The sequence below is a fragment of the Zonotrichia albicollis genome, chromosome 1 (genome assembly GCF_047830755.1).
Source record: "Zonotrichia albicollis isolate bZonAlb1 chromosome 1, bZonAlb1.hap1, whole genome shotgun sequence".
Classification (NCBI taxonomy): domain Eukaryota; kingdom Metazoa; phylum Chordata; class Aves; order Passeriformes; family Passerellidae; genus Zonotrichia; species Zonotrichia albicollis.
In genome coordinates, this window is record NC_133819.1 from 103,836,152 (window position 1) to 103,855,865 (window position 19,714).

The 19,714-nt window shown below is 36.5% G+C and overlaps 1 protein-coding gene across 11 annotated transcripts in view; it reads right to left on the reverse strand.

Annotated features, from left to right (window-relative positions):
• Positions 1-19,714, reverse strand: part of PTPRM (protein tyrosine phosphatase receptor type M) — a 443,069-nt gene that overhangs the window by 57,928 nt on the left and 365,427 nt on the right. For all 11 annotated transcript variants that reach the window (XM_074548727.1, XM_074548743.1, XM_074548708.1 and 8 more), the window contains one exon: positions 2,983-3,070. In XM_074548727.1, coding sequence (XP_074404828.1) covers positions 2,983-3,070 — 88 coding nt within the window. The remainder of the gene's footprint in view (positions 1-2,982; positions 3,071-19,714) is intronic.

Genomic DNA, 19,714 nt, shown 5'->3' on the forward strand with positions numbered 1-19,714 from the left:
CCCAATTCTCTGCAAATCAAACCTTTTATAAATGTCTTACCTAAAATCTATAGCTCCTTTTACAAGCTGTGATCAATACTCTCTTCCCACTTAGTCAATATTGAGTTAGGTAAAAATAAATACAGAACCCCTCCCATCCCCTCAAGATCTCTCCTGAGGAAAAAATGAATAAATTTTACCAAAATCCATGCCTAACCCCACACAGTTATGGCAGAAACATAATTTTTCTTAGGTGATGAAAGATTCATTTAGCAGGTTCATGCTGGGTATAGTTTGTAATGAGAAAACATGAAGGTTTTTTTGTTCAGCAAAGAAAGAATATGTTTTCTGTGGGTGACTGGACTGTGACCATGATTCAACTTTTTGTAGCCACTGTCATAAAGTGGGCAGGGCACACTTGTAGCCAACTAAATGCACATCACTTGGGTAACATAAAGCATATTAAAATTTTGACAATCTCCTGCAACGCTGGATGCTTGTTGCTATTGTTTAGCTCCCTCTGAGAACAATAATGATTACAAGCAATAATATAACAGTAGTATCTTGGGAAAAATTAAAACAAAGAGGGTAAATGGATAGAAAAAAATATGCTATGCAGAAAAAAATATACATTTTATTATAATCATGTACCCATAGTGGCATCTAAACCACCTCATTTTTAAGTGTTTGAAACATAGCATAAAAGAGCAATTTATTAAAATGCTTTTAAGCTGAAGCACGTATTTTATCCAATTATCTGGGGCAAATTTTCAAAAGTAGACCACTCAAATTTCACCCTCAGACTCTGAGAAATGCAATTATTTATCCAGGAGAAAAACACATGAAGTAATTAAAAAGTTAACTACTCCATTTGCATACACATATTTAACAACAACAAATGACAAATTGAACGACCAACTGTGGGCAGTTTCAGCTTTTTTTTAAAGATACTGCCTTAAATTCTGCTAGATCTTAGTTTTAACTTGAGTTGTCTTTGTTTTCACAGCCACACAAACACAAAATGTTATTGATAAAAACTCCATCCAACTGTCTCCCTCTGCTAAATACTGAGGACATTTCAAGTAAATTGAGATCTAAATGTCCCAAGTTATATTTCGCCTTGTAGAAAGTGTTCACTATCACTTCTAATTGTCATTGATTTGTGTATCTAATATCTTTTATGTGTTGTCCCTTGGCTATTCATCACTTGATTATCTCAGACATAAAGCTCTAGTAGTTTTCCAACTTTCTTCCACCAAAGGGTGTTAAAGTTTAAGACAATGTCTAACATGACATTAAAAGAGGGCAGTGACACACTAAACCTGACCACAAGAGAAGATCTACTGTAATAGGCTTGTACTGGAAAAAAATTCATAAAGCAAGGATAAGCATTAAACTGCTTTGTATTTCTTATTTTTGACTTTGGTATTTTTACTCAACTGATTGGCTGTTATTGATATAATGTATTGCTACATCCTCACAAAATAAAAAGTTTTTTATACAATAAATATTGCTTAGAGGGAAACAAGCAAAACCGTATCTAATTTATCTGCTTTTGCATATGCACCAGCCCATCATGAGAATCACATTTCTCTAGAAGATTTAATTTCCTTTTTCAGTATATAGCACAGTGTACATCCAAAATACACAGCAATACTATCACATCCACTCAAAACCATGTGGCAGATCATCTCTTGCTTAATTTGCCTCTGCCTCCATCTGCATTTCCTGTGGGGTCTCATTCTGCAGCAAGCTACAGAGCTGTTTTCTCTCTGCAGACAGTCTCAGCCCAGCTGGGCCCTATTCACATCACTTACTGTAGGTCACTAAGCTGGGAGCTGTTCTCTCCAGACTTGTTACACATGCACTGCAGAGAGGACCTCCTGAGGTGGAGATTCAGAAGCACACAAATAGGCTCTACTTCAGAACCCTCTCTCTAGAGGACCTGTCCTTCTCTCTGTCAAGTCCATGTGGTTCACTGATGAGGAAACCCAGGCAGGTATGTGCCTGGACAAACACCTAAGATAGGTGCTGAAGTCAGTGCAAATATGCATGACATACTTCTTCCACAGGTCCTCCAAATGTTCAGACAATCAGCATGGCTTCTCCTCTGCTGGGCTCTGTATGATTTCTGAACTCAGCACTACCATTGAAAGATCCCTCCCTAAACACCACTCTTCATCTTCATGCTTACAAAACAAGGTGACAGCTGCTTATTTCTCTGCTTATACCTGCTCATGGTTATCTGGCTGGCTGGTAAAAACACAAACACTCCACATCTTAAATTTAGATTTTAAAGTGAAAAAACAGTGAAAGGATCATCTCCTACATACACACTGAGAACCTACCTTTAAGTGCAACAAGAGCAGTGTGTAAATGATATGATTTTACTGAACTTGATATATTTCCTGCCTCCATGTTCATGTGCAACATCTCTAGTCACAATGCTTTGGAACTCTCATAATGCAAGATTTATGGGATCATAAATCTTGTGAAGGGTCACTCACCAAAGCATGTTATTATCTCCTCAAGTTATTTGATTATTAGTGTGTCTAATCCCTTTGAAGCCTGGAATTTTAAAGTAAAACATAAAGGTTATCTTTTTTCCTTGGAGTCTCTGTTACTGTGGAACACTTAAGCACCAGAACTGTCAGCTCCTAAAATACCCAGAACCTAATACCAAGGTATTGATGTGGGTAAGTCTTGTGCTAAGCTGGCAGGAGCAGTCTGGGACCTGTTAGAGCTGAGTAGTGGTTAAAGGTGCTGTTCTCCACCAGCCAAATGCTGATCACAGGATGGAGGGTAGACAGAAAGGCAGTGGAGAAAATCCACTACACCTGACAGTTTTCTCAAGAAATAAAAAAAGAAACATTTTCCCTCATTTTTATTTTCTTAATTAGGGAAAAGGAAAATAAGCCTGATGTAAGCACAAGGCTGGTGGTCATTCTTATCCAGATCTGAAGGGAAGTTAACAAAGTGCACAATCATGCTGCCAACACTCACATGCAATGATATTCCCATATCTATTTTTCATTCTGTTCTCATCTTTCTTAGCTGAATCCCATGGTGCAGACTGTCCTTCAAAGAAACTCTAAAAAAAGGAAAGAAAGTGACATTAAGAAAAGCATGCAGCAACAGTTACCTTATGGCTAAAAGAAAGACAAAGGCAAACAGTACTTGTGGGTACTGGTGTTAAAGTGTCATTTAAATGATTCACTTATTGAGCAAAAATACGAGTTTCCTGTTTAAATGGTATTTATGCATAGCTCCAGATGTTACTTAAAATTTGACATGAGATTATCTGTGTAATAGCAAGAAGAATTATTTGCAAGTGAAGTGCTGTTAAACCTTTCCAAATCTGCTTTCTTGCAACACTGAGAGTCCTTCACTTGAGCTATCCAGATTCCCTGTACAGTTCTCATACACACACGTGAAGCTGAAGGAGCTTCATCATCAGTGTTGGAGCTGCTCCAGTATTTGAGTGTAGAAATTACAGACTGTACTGATATGTTTTATTTTTGACATATCCCAAGTTTCATTTACTTGCTGGCAGATGACCTCATGGATCAAAACATACACAGGCATTTAAAAAAACACGATTCAACTAGCACATGTCTTTTTTTTCCTCTTAAACACAATTTACAACATCACGACAATGATTATTTTCTCAGAGAATAAAATCAATGGGATTTTGTGAAAGATACATCTCATATCCACGAAACTGCTGTCATTTAGCTAATAAATCTCATGTAAACAAGAAAGTTGAAGGTGCTAACATTTTAATTTTACATTAATAAAACACAGAAGCTGCCAAAAGGGCAGCAAGCAAGTAGTTATGCCCTGTATGTCCTGTGCTTTCTGTGGTGTAAAAGAGCAGTTGCACAATCTCCTAATTTATGCACTGTATGCATGAGTCATATGATGCAGACATTTTAAAATTTTGTATTGAAATATTAATCTTGTGTTAAAAAATACTTTGTTGCCAAGCAAACTACTGGAATTATATAATTATTGTAACCAGCCCTAAATCTGTCTTCATCTCTTTACTGGAATGACCAGTAGATTAAATCTTTTGTATGACACTAAATACTAAATAGAGAAAACACTGCAAAGTTTGTATCTCTTGCAAGATCTCAAGACATTCTGAGTGGTTTAAAACCAATAATGCCCATAAAACCATCTACAATCACTGTCTTTTACCCTCAAATTTAAAAAAAGGGGTTTTTAGAATCCCAATGATTTCCAATAACAAAGAGCATAAAAGTCAAACCAAACCCTTGATCTCTTGCTGAAGTCAATAGAACACGAGGGCATTCAGAATCTAAAATGGCTATTCTTTTCACAAGTTTTCTAGTGTGCTGGTTTCCAATTTATGACATAGAAATTCCTGGGAATACATGGACTACTTCTAAAATGTTTATAAATAATAACTCAAGGAAACCATAAGCCTTGTCAGTGGCTTCAATTTGTTTTTCCTTCATCTTTTCACACTTCCTTTGAAAATTTTAAACAGTTTGGAAACTGAAATCACTAAAACCCACTAATACAAATAAATTTCTCCTTACTCATAACATACTATCATTGGGTACAGCTCTGAGAAACATTGATTGCTACCAGGATAGAGAAGTGTAACTGTGTGAATCCTAAGATGATTTACAGCTTTGGGGCTCTTTGCCAAAAAGGCGTCAATCGTTATCTGATTATAGATTTGCCAATGGCATCTAAAGCAAGCAGGCCCTCCCACTCTAGAGCACTCTCAACTCAGGCTGGATGGAAATTACTTTTCTAGTAATTCGACCAAACTGCATATGGGCAAAGATCTATGTCTCAATTTCTTGTAAAGTTCAGACTCTCAGACAAAGCTGGGCGATGAACAATTAAACATGGTTAAAGGCAAAGCAGAAATGGAAATGGTCAGCAGCAAAGCTCTAAAGACACAACAAACCAACAATTAATCTGACCTAAAATTTAAAAATTCTAGTTTAATTACAGTCCTTCTTACAGAGACTAACGCAAATAATTGATCCATAAGACACTACCCAGCAAGTGGTTTTGAGTTTAATTCAGTAGGCATCACATGTGCTGTCACAAAGAAAGAGTCCTGCTGACACAGTTTCTGAGCCCACACCTTGAAATACGGAAGACCCAAATATTCTCCAAGAGACATCTTGCTTCTCTCTGTCCCACTAATGAATTTTTTAAAAATTGCTTCAAACCAACTGAATAAAGTAAACCTCTGGAGGCAACTGGGAAAGATTTAGAGGGTGCTGAATTCAGGGAAGAAATACACCGGGCAATGTACTGGTTTTGGAAACTCATTTGCGTCTCAGATGCAATGTACGAGTTCTACTTCTCCCAAGTGTTTGGAACTTCTGAAAGCAATGATAACTTTAATGAGCCTTACAGATAAACCATCTTCTAAAACTTTATTCACAACAAAGATAATTCTGTTCCTTAGAACATATGTATATCAAACCTCACACAACAGCAAAGACCAGGAAACAGATTTACATTTCCAGCTACTGCTTACTGATTTCACTTTCTTTATTAAAAATGTATTACAGAAAAGGAACTTCAGATATTTATTTTTGAGTTTTTATCAATAAATTAGTGAATGAAATAAAACATATCACATGGGGAAAATAAGACATAATTTATATATATATCCATTTTTCTTTTTAATTCATTTTGGGATACACACTGGTATTACAGTGAGAAGAGTACAGCAAAGATAATTGAAGGAAGAGGTATTACAGTGCAAAAGCATAAAAAATCCAGTTATTGTAAAAGACAGCTGGAGTGTCATTTCCTAAATTCCCTGTGTGCTGCCATTACACAAACTGCAACAGAATGATAATCCACAATGTATTGTAAGGAGAAATCTCATTTGTCCCACAAGTAAAGAACAGAGCAGATATTTCATAACAGATGATCTGTCAAGATCTTTCCTTACTTGAGAGAAATACACGTTTCATTACAGAAATTTTTTAAATCTCTTTTCTGACATATCACTCTCCAGGGATGCTGCTGCACAGCAGCCCACACATTATCTTTGTGGCTACTCATTCTAATTCATCCTTACAAGTTTCTAAAAACTGTGGACTGTTAGGAAGAAATATGGCCCCCAAACAGCTTCACCAAATGCTTGGCAAGGGCAATGGAGAACTGAAAATGAGTATAGGACATTTCTCAAATAATTTAAAATAAGTATTTCTTCAGCTTGAAATCACACAGAAGCCTGGCTACCCAGCCTCCGTGATCTTCTTGAAAAATGAAATGCGCTTCAAGCCAGCTGTTGTTACAGCAGACATTTCAGTATGCATGTCAGCTGCCATTCTGTTAGTAGAAAATATTACAATAATTAGGATAAAAGCACTTTCTGAAGAAAAATTAATTACAGAGAACTGCTTTATATGCAACATGAAAACTGGTCAGTGATGCAGGAGCAGGATCATCTTAGGATGAATGTGATACTTTCGCATGCTTTCACTCAATACTCTAGTGGTTACCATTAAAAATTAAGTATTTGCCAAGGGCTAATTCACTGTGACCCTCAGAGGAGAAAATAACTGCAATATCTCAAATGAGAAGACGAGATGATCATTGCAAATACAGATCTTTTAGATTATTCCCTTTCCTAATTTAAAATTCATAAGGCAAAAAAAATGGAAAGGACCTATATAAAAGCACTGTTTGAAGAGGCTGGAATATGGAGAACAGGGTGAGATCTTCAGAATAAAATCTGTATCTCTTTTGATTGTCATCTTTGCCAACGCACTTTCTATCCCAGATTTCATGTTTCCAGATAAGGATACTTTAAAAAAATACCTATTTCTAAGTGCTTTAAGGTCTGCAAATGTAAAGTGTGGAATTACTATTTTTATTATTAGTCAAAAGACCAAGCAGCAACTTTTCCAAAAAACACTTTGTAGTTGCTAGGTGACAACAGTGTAGTCTCTTACAATGTTATTTACAAAATACAAACTCTTATGTAAAGAAATGAGAAGTTAAGGATATCATAAAGCTCTCTCTGCCTACTTAATAAACAAGAATATTATTTTTAGGTGCAACGACATGCTACTGCACTGTGTAACAATCCTAAGTTTGACCTGTGAATTTGTTTTTAAATGCATCAGTCTTTATGGTATCTGATTTTCTCTACTGACTCTTGAATTTCTTCACTGGTAACTTTCATTTCCCATTGCCATTTCTAAATAACCAGATTATGATGCATTTTAACAACATTGGTAATTTGATGCATCCAGTTATAAATACCTCTGGATTTGTTTTTAAGTTACATGCAGAGAGTTATGCACACTGTCTGCTTTAAGCCAGACCAGACAACTAAAGTGATCCTAATGAAGGTCCTTGTCTAAACTCAATTAGCTAGAGAAGAAACTTGTATTTCTACAATAGCCCTTTGAGTTGCACCTAAATTAGATGCCTAAAATGCCCTGAATTTGATAGTGAAGATTCATTACTAGTTTAACACTAATGCTCTGTCCATTTTATATGTGGAGATTACAGATGGGAAAAAATGCATCCATTAAAGTCTGAGTAAAAATCTTAGGGTCACATGAGGCTCTTTGTATTTACAAACTCTACTAAATTCACATTTAAGCAAGTCCATAAATGTTTGTAGGACAAGGATCTTCAGGCTCATTTAATGAACACTGCAAGATTTGTGAGTGCAGTAAATCTGTCAGTTCACTGGATTTTCAGTATTCAGAATCTGCTAAATATCTGGAAAATTACGATGTTCTTGTGACTTAACAACATTAACTGTTTTGGTTTTTTAAACAGAAAATTGAAATAATCAAGTTCCATTTGTTGATAAATTAGTATTTAGACTATTAAGGAATTTAAAAAGATCCCTGAAAGTTATGTTAAAAAAAATCTGCTAGTCACTTTGAGGGAAGCTTTCATAATTGAAAATGCATCACCTCTAGGTAATACATCTCCCCAAGTGTTTGGGAGCAGTGGCAAATGATTTCAGTAATGGCAACCCCCAGTTCGCAAGCAGCTCTTCTTACTTCAGTCATTGCTTTGGTCACTGAGAGCATCTGTGGATGACAGCCTGCCACTAGAGAATATATTCACCATCAGCTTTTTCTTCTCTGTCAGCTTCAATCACTGAGAATTATGTCCAGTTTTCAAATAATGGAATTTAAAAAAAACATTTTACTGTGCCTGTCCTTGAAAAGTGTCTGTTGCAAGAGCCAATGTGAAAATCTATCTCATCAATGTAAACTGCCTTTAGAAGCTATAAAGGACTTACTGGTGTGTAACTGTAGCCTAAGTCTGAACACAGAAGAAAAAAACCCCCAAAGCCCAATAAAGACTGTAGCAAATAGAATATATTGAGGTTATTGTTAAAACTTCCTGCTGTGATCAGATTTTTCTGGTAAAATTAGGCTGATAGTTTACATAAGGTTTTCTATGAGTGAGAGGTAAAATGCAGATCACTTTTAAAGCATATACATAGTTAACAGTCTGACATACAGCACTTCTCTGATATTGTTCCCAATGCTCCTTTATGTGGTTGTTCCTCCTTGAACTGATGTACAAAAACCCAGAAACACCCACTCAAGGGTTTGCATAGCCAGAGGTAGGAAACAGTCTTTTCTTTCTCAGGTGAATTTAGGTTAGTCTGCATTACACATGAGAAGAATAGGAAAGCAAAAGCCCTCCTAGTCTTTTGAGACACTAAAGATCATACTCACTGCCTACATTAAATGTTGAAATGGAAGGGGAACTATTACCTCCTCCACTGACCTACTGCAGCATGCCTTAACACTTGCATTTCAAAACAAGGACTAAAACCACACACCTAAGACAAAATCTGGTACTACCTCTGTGATTGCATTGGTGTGCTCACTTTTGAGAGGCAGTGCTTTCAGTCAGTGTATTTCCTAATATGTTTGTACTTTTAAAGGCACAGGCTTTGCTACTCCCTGGACAACTGGGCAGTCTAGTCAACCTATAGCAGCACAAAGAAAACATACTAAAATGATCAAACTGCTTCAGTATTGTACTATGAATGACATAGATACTTGCACCAAATATCATGAATTAGCTCTAGTTGGCAATAGCATTGGGAAATATACATGAAATTTAGTTAAGATAATAGGACAAGAGAGCAGCTCACTAGCTCACTAGAACAGAGAAGTAACTTAAGTGAAAGTCACTTGTCAGTCACTGTGAAAACTGTGAAGGTGTTGCACACCTACAGGAATAGCAGGTTGTGAGTACCAGCCATGCTGAAGGCTGGTTTTTAGGTGCTAAGAGCATTGGAACAAGATAATCAAGAATAAGATTTTTTTTTCTACCTAGTCCTGTATTTGACAGTGTCTAGACGGTGTCTTTGCTTGGGCAAAGAACCCAAGGGATGAGGTGACCTGAGAGACTGTAGGAGAACAGGTGGCATAGCCGGAACCACCACACAGACACACATGAATTCTCCCCTGGAATGTGTTCTCACCTGTGGAATGGAAGCTGTGTGATTTGTAAAACTGTACATATTGGTGACTGAAATATTTTGGTAGCTTAGTACATTTAGTCCCCAGTAACCAATTGTCATTTGGTCTTAAATCATGACAAGGCTGCAAAAACAGAGTGTCACAGAGTACTTCTGTAATAACTAATGAAGAATTACTTTCCATATATTTGTAACCCAACTTATTTATGAGATCTGTTAATGTAATTTATTTTCTTGCTATCTAACATTGAAGATAATACCTGAAACTCACCTGTAATATTCAACAGCAGGAAGAGAAACTTTACAGACTCTGCAGAGCAGTCTGAAGATTTGACAGATTACCTAGTTTTGATGGGCTTTCAGAACCATTTCCATTTTACCTACTTAAGTTTTAAAAACTCCATTACTTTTATTCCTTTAAAATTCTTCAAGACTACTGTATAAGGAAAGATTTTAGAAATATGGTGAATTAGTAAGAGGACTGCAATAAAGCATACAATTAAAATTCTAATTTAGAAACTTATTCCCTGGCATACTAGACAGCAATAACTTAACCTCATTAATCTCCCTGATTTATCTCCAGCAGAAAAATTGTAGTATGTTGATAGGATTTCATGATCCCTTTTTTATAGAAAGGACCCTCTGGGTACAATATGTACACTTGTACTGTAACTAAAGTGCAGGATATATTATTTTTTACTTTTGTTAAAGGAAAATAAAGTTGATCTCAAGCAGCCCTTATTTCCTTGTATGAAAATTTATTTCCTACTTTTGGAGGATTTAATGAGTACTTTTCATGTACAGCATGTGGGGTTTTCTTATCTTCCCATTCCTCCCCACCTTTTCTTTTTCTTTACACAGTATGTAATTAGGAGTGTGAACTTGAGCAAGACTCATGACTGTAATGTCAGAAAACATAAAGTAAATGAACACAGGCTACTCTGTATACCAGCTAGTTCTACGCTTTGACAGGAAACCAGAGAAAGACTTGGACACCACAAAAGCACAATATACTCTCTTGTGAACAAAACTATCTGCATCATTATTCATGAACTGTGCCATCTCCTTGCTTCCTCCCTATGCTGTCCCAAAGGATAGGGAGGAAGCAAGAAATTACACGTTTGTTGTACACACATGAGCAAAAAATGGTGCAGAGTAATTTATTTCTTAATGAGAAATGCCACCCACCAGGACACAGGTATTTCTTCACTACAAGCATGGTGAGGCACCGGAACAGAGAAGTTGTGGATGCCCCATCCCTTGAAGAGTTCACGGCCAGGCTGGATGGGGCTCTGAGGAATGAGGGAGAGATGTCCCTGTCCATGGCAGGAGGGGAGGAATGAGATGATCTTTTATGTTCCTTCTGACATAAACCATTCTGGGATTCTGTGATTTACACAAAAGGGGCAGGGTTACAGGTCACCTACAGTCCACTGAATGTGTAGGTAAGCTAAATTCTAAATTGACTTCTTTACACTATCTTTGGCAGGATAACATGTAAATACTTCAAAGGACTTGGAAAGAAAGGAAATATTGCGGTTACTATGACATGGTTTGAATGAGGCCAAAACAAAGAGGTGTCTTAAAATGTTGTTTGAAAGCAGAGGTATTAACTTTGAGCTAATGTAAGTCTCCAAGGTACCATTATAACCAGATTTTTCACCTCTTGCTTTTAATTTCCAATTTATTCAGGAAACTATTTTTCAAGTCCCCTTCTGCCAAGCAAAACATTCCTTTCACAATGCTACTCAGAACTCAGAGGTACATCACTCCTAGATTTTTTTAATGTACTCAGAATGTTAGCAGGCAGATGGTTTCTAAAAACTAGTTTTATGTACCTGAGAACTTTGAGAAAATTATCTGGAATCTTTTTGTGCACTTTAAATTTTAATTCAAAAAGCTAATAAAAGATGTAAATATTTTTTCCGAGTCTAGCCCATTTTTCCTCCTAAAGATTAGCACTTTGATATTTGATTTACTTTAGAAATAACAGAACTTGCCCCAGGGAATTGTTTCAAAGAGCTAATGAAATATTATTGAAGTAGAGCATAAAGATACATGTGTTGTGAAAAAAGAAGGCAAGGATTGCAGATTTTTACTTCCTACACTACAGAGAAGGGTTTGCAATTGGTTTAAAATATAACAAAAAAGAGAAAACAAATGGAAGAAAAGAAAAAACAAATTAAAATGAAAAATTCAGAGTGAGACAGAGAGAAAGAGAGGAGAAGAAAATACAAAAAAAAATCTAGGCACCAGAAGAAAAGGTCTACATTTGACTGAAGTGGTGAACTAAGTTTTGTGTTTCAATCTTTAAAATTTTCTGTTCACTCATGTTTTACATAGTGATTGATGAGAGCTATTTCATTTATTGCTTAGATATGCTATGTAATGAACAAAACAAGGCTTAAGAATTCCAAAAAACTTTTCTCAAGTAGGAAATACTTTCCATGGGAAAATATTTTTCCATGACTTGACTGACACTGTAAGCCTGTGACACTGTTCTTCGAGTAATTACATTATTTGAAGAGAGACTATTTAATACCTGTGCCCTTCTGCTCACTGAAGATTATTTCCTATGAAATAATCAACATTGAACTTGTGAACACATGCACTGATAGGAAAGGTGACTTCCAACACACTTCTAGGTAATCCAGTAATATTTTTGTCTGATTTTATCAGCATAGATCATTGTAATCGAGACAGTGCTCTGAGCTCAGAATTCACAAGAACTGCCTGACTTTAAATTATCAGCTAACTCAGGCAGAGAAAATCTGATAAGATCTTCAAATCCCCTGTAAAAACAAGCTGTTTGTGATTTAGAACCACGCAATTTGGAAAAACCTTCAATGTAATAAAATTCCCTGAAGGAATAGAGAACGGCATGTGGAACAAGGAAACAAAAGCAAACTAATGTTGAATTTGAAAAGTGAATAAACCCCTCCCCTATCTTCATCCAAGTTGTAATGTACACACAGCTGATCTAACCTTTCAGAAGTGATAAAGCACCCCTCAGATTTGGCTCACTAAGTGGGCCTCAAGGGTTTCCATGAGTGTATCTCGGCTGCTCTAGTTAATATAGTTTGAATAGAAGATAAGAGAGAAACAAAGCTAACATAAGAAGATTTTAATTCTGCTACAAGGCAACACTGACATCACATTTAACTACAAGATAAAAGCCAGAAAACACTGGTGTGCACAGATGGAACACAAATATTTTGCACTGTTTTTTTTTTCCCATAGATAAGACAGAACTTTTCAAGGGAAGTAAGGGTATGCAAAAAAAGATAAAGGTTTACTTGCAGTGCCCTTTCAAAAAAAGGATAGCACTCTATTGTGCTGGCTCATTACATTTTTTGATCTTCACAGGAAACTCTGGTGCCTCAATGTCTGCTTTGCTTGTTTGCAAACACACTGTTTGCTAGCACATATAAAGTCAATCAGTTACTCCTCTGGGCTTGACTTTTAGGCCAGCAGTTTCCTTGTTCTAAAGAAAAAGATGTCCTGTCTAAAAGCTACATGTCTATTTACCACTTTTGCTGGCTGGCATCCAGTCCCTGAGCTGATCATTTGGTACGCTTTCTGCTTTGGGGAGAGCAGTAATGGGTCACAGTAGAGCCACTGAGAACTTCCACAGCAACGGGAGCTCCTGCTACTCCACTGCTCAAAAATCCTGGCTCTGGGTTTTAAAGTTATGTTCCCTTTTCCCAGACATCCCTCTGCAGGCTCTCACTCTGTAATTGCTTCCTGTCAATCATCTCCCCTTTGGACAACTGCACACTTACTGGAAAGGTGGATAAAACCTTCAAAAAAATGGTGTTGGTCCTAGACGATTTCCCATCTGTCTGAGAAACCACTCAAAGAATAATACAGAGTGTTTAAGAGCACATAAAGATAATCAGAATAGAAATAGTAGAGGTAGTAATGGGATTGACAATGATGACAAGTGTTGCTGTCAATTGTTAACCTAATTATTTTTAGTTTGCTCACTGTAAACTGACAGACAGCAGACCTTCAATACAGCCCCAAGACTACTCATTAGAACAAACAGTGTCTGCTTAGGCACACTAATGAAGAGCTGCAGCTCACCAACCTGAATTGCCTTATTTTGATGCTTGAAATGTATAGACAGCACTTCCTCATTCTAAGAGAGGGAATCATCAACCAGGCTTAAAACCAGACAGTTCATTCAAATATATAATGCACTGAATCCAGGCTACTCAAATGACCCAGGCTCAGCTAATGGATAATGTGTAGTGGAAGTACTCTGTGGAAGTTAACAATGAGGGAGGGACTAAAAGGGCTTGTTGTCCCTAAATGCTCTTATTTGAAGAGCAGTTCTGCATCATTCATTTAACACCTGATATGCGATACCAATATTTTCTCAGTAGAAAAATAAAATGCATATGTGACAATTCCACTATAGCATGTATTTAGAGGAGCTTATTGGTAGACATTTTGATTGTCCAAGTTCCCTTTCTATGTAACCACCTATTATATTCCAAGAGAGAAATTTTCAAAGAGCTTTGAAAAGTCTTCTGAGCTTGCACGATACAATGGGGATCTCTGAATGACCCAGTGAAAATATCTCTTCCTTCTTATTTATCACTGACGCTACAGCTACATTGAGAGAATACACTCTGCAAGTGAAATAAGTACTGAACTAACTAACAGAAAAAAATCTATCTCCATTAATAATGATGGAGATGGGAATTTGAGTGTCATGAGTTACTCATTCAACAAGAATGTCTCTTCTCCTCTAGTTTGGTGGCGTTTTGAAATTACTATGTACAAGTAACACAGTTTAGTAATTAACAACCCAAATGTAATACTCACAGCAAACAGACTCCAGCAAAAAAAGAAAAAAAAAAAAGAAAAAAAGTAAAAAAAAAGAAAAAAAAGAGGAAGAAAAGTAGCATTGTTTGACAGAACAGTCTTTTTTCTAAAGGATAATATAGTGAGGACATGAAGTAAAGAGAGCTATCTGAAAAGTTACCAAGTCTATGTTAACACAAATGGATTATGAGACATGAAACTTAACAAAGAAATAAAGGGTTAGTCACAAAGAGAAAATCAGTGCAAAATATTGTTTATATTCAGAGCCTTAAGAACAGAAAAGGAGCAATCATAGTTCTGCACTTAGATCATACCTATGACATTATTCTGTGGATTTTCTCCTGGTGCGCAGGACTCTTCTGAACATGTCACCTAGCTACTCTTTTGTTCAGATTCTGATCTTGCTGAGTATCAAAACAATTCTTCAGTAATGAAGATTGAGGTTTAATGACTTGATGTGTAATTTTGGCTTCTGCAATCTGCTTCTTGATTTTATCTTTTGCATAAACTGAACAAAACACAGCAATTTATCAGCTATCTGTGGACATTTCAAGATTTATATACATTGCAGCTCTAAATTTTTATTCAACATTTCCTTTCATTAGAACACTGCACTCAAACTAGAATCATTGAGGCAAGCCAACATTATAACTGCTCTGTTGAATAGCAGCAGATGCCTTTATTTTCTGCATCCCTCTATCAAACAAAACTTTAAAAAATTTTAGTCTCTATATAAATATTTCCCTTAGAAGACAATACAAAGATTCCAGGCATCTGTTTCTCATTAAGCCAATTACTAGTTGTTTAAAATAGCAACCCAGCAAAGTCCATATTTATTAGATTTATTAATAAACTCCACGAGCCAAATTCTGCAAATGGACCACAATAAAATGATGAAGAGTGAGACAAACAGACAAGAGTGACCTGGCACTGAAATGTTCCAATCCTGACATTAGGTGGAATAATAATATCCAATCTAAACCTCCCCTGACACCAACTAGATTCAGTTTTCTTTTGTCTTGTTGCTATGTGGGACAAGAGATCCATCCCCACCTGGTTACAACCTCATTCCAGCTGAAGAGAGAGGTAAGGTCTTACATGTCCCACTCTGGCTCCCTACCTTGTTCTATGTCACCCTGAATCTTAGTTCTATAAGAATACATTTAAAAGTATATCTGAGACAATACCTCAAAATATTATGGTTTGGGTTTTTTTTATACTAGGTACTTGAATGTGGAAGTTTTCATTCTCTATAACTTCACTGTAGTAATAATATCTGGCCACTAAACTTTTCATATTACCTAAAATACAAACACAATATAATACCAGATCAAACTTGAATTCTGCTGTAAATCAAGATAATTTTTCTATTTTACATTAGAACATGCTGAAACTTTTCCAGGTGTGGGCAGAAACTGTATGGTGAATGAAGTACTTCACTGCTTTATGGACATGAATTTCAGCTTAAATGCAGTGTGTATTAGTGACAACCAATATAGTAATTTCTACAGAGTACTTTTTTTCCTTTTACTTCATGAAAACAGAGAGGAAACCAAACTTTTTAGGATTTTTTTTCAGTATTATTGCACTATTAAGCTTGAGCACTCCAAAACACTGCTGTTCCACACTAAAACAGTCATATGGGTAGCACTATCCAAATATTTCATGACACCAAAAAAAATCATCTTACTATTACACTTCCAGATTTGTCAGCCAGGTTTCCAGGGACTCTGGCAGGGAGTGAGCTTCAGGTATGCTCAGGTATGTGCTTCATACTGATGAAGCACAAGCAGTCCTCTGTGTCAGTGTGCAGTTAGACCAAAATTTAGTAACTTCATTCGTTTCTTGGCCCTTGGAAAAGGACTATTTTTAAAATAAGCAACCTCATCCCCCTACAAGATATTTAAAGCAATTCCACTATAGCATACTTCAGCTAAAAGAAAACAAACTCCCAGTTATGTCAAAATGAAAGACATGCTTCCCAACTAGGCTGTCCTTCTACATAAGCAATGTTCAAATATCAATTAATGGCAGGAAAAAAGTGTTTATAAAAAATGTTGCCAAAAATAAGAAACACATAGTCTCAATAGCAAGAAATAAAAAGCAATCCACAAAACAGTTAAACTTCAAAGAAGCCATAAATCCTGCACATAGCACAGCTTTTCTAGCTTTCTTTGTGTGCCAGAGATACATGTGCTTAGTAAATACCAGTAAAATAAACACAAATGCTGTGGAAAAAACTGACAAATGGAGGGAAAATATGTCAATCTCAAACCAGATCTACAATTAAACATATAAAAAGCATGAGCAATTTATGTGATTTTCCTTGCATTCAAACAGTTTTATATGTTCCAGCTACTGTCGCTTCTATAGACTTGATTCACAATGTAACCATCAAAACTCAAAATTCAAGCTGCTGATGTTGTAAAAGAAGAGACAATTAAAAAGTCAGTGGCAGAACTAAAATGTGTAGAAAACTACTAGGAAAGCAGCAAGACACCAAATTTTCTTACATTTAAATGTGTTTCCCAGTGCAAAACCAAAGCAAATGCTTTGGTGCGGCTTGGAAGCTCAACATGTTTAACTTCAAAATTCAGATAATGGTGCCCCTTTTGCTCTCCAAAACATGAGAACTGGTTTACTGCCCACACTAGGAGTTTCACTACTTCAATGTATTCTAATCAATACAACTCTCTTGAAAGGGCCTAATTAATGGAAATGAGACTCTTTGCAGAATAAAGAACTGCTCAGAATAAAGGCTCAAGGATTAGGCTTTAGCACAGCAACTAAATGCATTTATATGAAAGTATTTTACAACTGAATTTCTTTTATTTTCCCTCTTTCCCTTTACAGCATCATCAAGCTGCAGCCCAGTCCACAGCAGTCCTGCAGTCCACCACTAAGGCAGTGGACCAGGAGAAATGCTGGTAAAAGAAAATAACTAGAAAACACTGAGGATGCTATCTGATTTAAGAAGCAGTTTGTGTTCTTTATAAATCGAAGTGATGTTAGTTCTATAAAATTGACTACCAGTATGGCAAAAAAAGAAAAAGAATTACTATTTCACATCACACTGTTTGCTGTGTATATACAAGAGCATTGATTTATTTTTTTCCTTTTCATGTGAGTTAACAGCCACACTGGGTCAAACCAGAGGTCCATACAACCGATTAGTTTTTCTGCAACAGAACTAGTAGCAGATGTTTACAAAAAAGTATGAAGAATAGAGCAAACAGAGAGTGAATCTTTCCCCACCATACCCTTTTAGCTTCTAGCAATCAATGGCTTTCCTGAGCAATCTCTTCCTCAGCCAGAGACTGCACATAGCCATTGTGTTTAATAATGAATTTTTCTAGCTCATTTTTTTACTCATTTATAATTTTGGCTTCACAGCATCTTGAGGCAATGAGCTCCACGATGTAATTATGTGCTGTGTGAAAAATATTTCTTTTTGTTCATTTTAAACCTGCTGCTTAATAGCTTTGTTGGGTGCTCGTGATTTCCTGTATTATAAGAAATAATGAATAATTGCTGTTCCCATTGCAGAAGTAACACTGATCTCTGGCACAGCTCAGAATATCCTAAGGGGGTATTACAGCAACCAGGAATGAATGATATTTCACTGTCCTAGAAAGAAAGTAGAGACTTGGTACTGGACCTGATAAAGTGGTTCTCTGTCACTTGTAAGGATTTCCTTACTCATATAATCTTTGCCTAGTTTATTATGCCAGCCTTAGGGAAGCTGTGTACAACAGTGTTACACAGAGCATGAAAGCTGGAGTTAAGTATGAGTGGGTGAATGAGCAAAACTACAAACTCCAAATGCAGAGTTTTACTTTAGTTTCCTTTGTCCAGCTTGACAAGAAACACCAATGAAAAACAGAAACAATTGCAGATAAAAAAATCAAGGCTAAGTGAACAAAAGCTCAGCAGATATCACAGCCTCATACAGAGGACACTGTTACTGAAATACTTTTCAACCAAACAATACACTTAAGTTTTCTGGCAATGACTAATGGTTGACAGCACATGGAAGAGCAATACTGGGATCATAAAAGACTGACAAACTGTTGCATGCAGACTTTCTCAAGATTAAAAAGCATGTGTCTCAACTTGACAGTCATGCTTAGATTCAGAGGACTTTGGAAGGACATGAAAAATCTAAAAAGAGCTTCGCACTACAAGCTTTTCCCCATCTAATTCCCCTCTCTCCTTTTCTAACTATTCATGTGCGGTAGGAGGTGGCTGCTTTTACTGCTATTTCCTGAGTAGAGGATGCAGGATCTGACCTATCTTTCTAACATTTGTTATGTCATACTGGAAGTCTGTTGTTTGGCCATCATTTTTGGGAAGGAAAAACACAGAGATGGCTCATGTAGATATTCAGTGTAATCAATGGGAATGGTAATATTATCTCATTTCAAAACTCTAAGCTCTGTGATACAACCAGATATTTAAGCATGTCCTGCTCTTATCTCCCAGACTAATCAGAAACTCTGCTCACTTTAGGAACCAATACTGCACTGTGTGGAAGCTTTCACCATCCCAAAGCAAGCAGTAGAAGGCATTCTATTCAGAAAGGAACCCTTAATGTAAAGGAGAGAGACAAAAAGCTACAATTTCACCAAAAGAGCTTATGCCCCCTTTACTGGAGGCTCCCTTTGTTAGCTGAAGGCAGCCATAGCTATGTCTGCCTCTGAACAGCCCCAGCCCATGCATCAAGGAAGGGCCTCACTTCTTTTTATTCCCTTTGGGGTGTGATTTAAGAACAGAGACTGTCTGTCTCTTGGAGACCCAGACCTCTCTCTTGTAGATACAAGAATTTCTTTTCTGTAATATATTAAGAACAGTTATTATAGCACAGGCAAACACCTTAAAGCTACATGAGTAATAACTGAGCTCAGCTGATTTTTACAGAAACATGATCCATTTATTTTTAACACAGGCCAAAGCAGAGCACTGTCAGTCATGAATCTTTTGAAGACCTTAAGGGGAAGGAACCGCACCATTTATGTGGATGGATAATCAAGCTTCTTCACCGTTACATGACCATGTCTATGATGTCCCTTGTGTGGCTTCCATTTGTGTAAAATGTAAACCAGGAAAGAAGGTATATTCAAAACAACTTCAAAACAGTCCCTTAAATCCCTTTAAAACCAACTGAACTTAAACATATGCTTAAGGTCTTCCCTTATCTTGGATTCCGAATAATTTTGCAGACCTAAACCTTTCAGCTTTTGTGTGTGGATTTATGGATTTATGTGCGACCTGCTGTTTCTGTCCTGTGAAGAAGTGTTAATATTATGAATCTTCATCAGTCTTGAACTGAGCTGCAAACTCAGTACCTCCAATAATTTTACATGGTTGACACTGCCATAATGTCATTTCTGAAACAGTGACTCACTGAGAGTATTTCACAAGTCC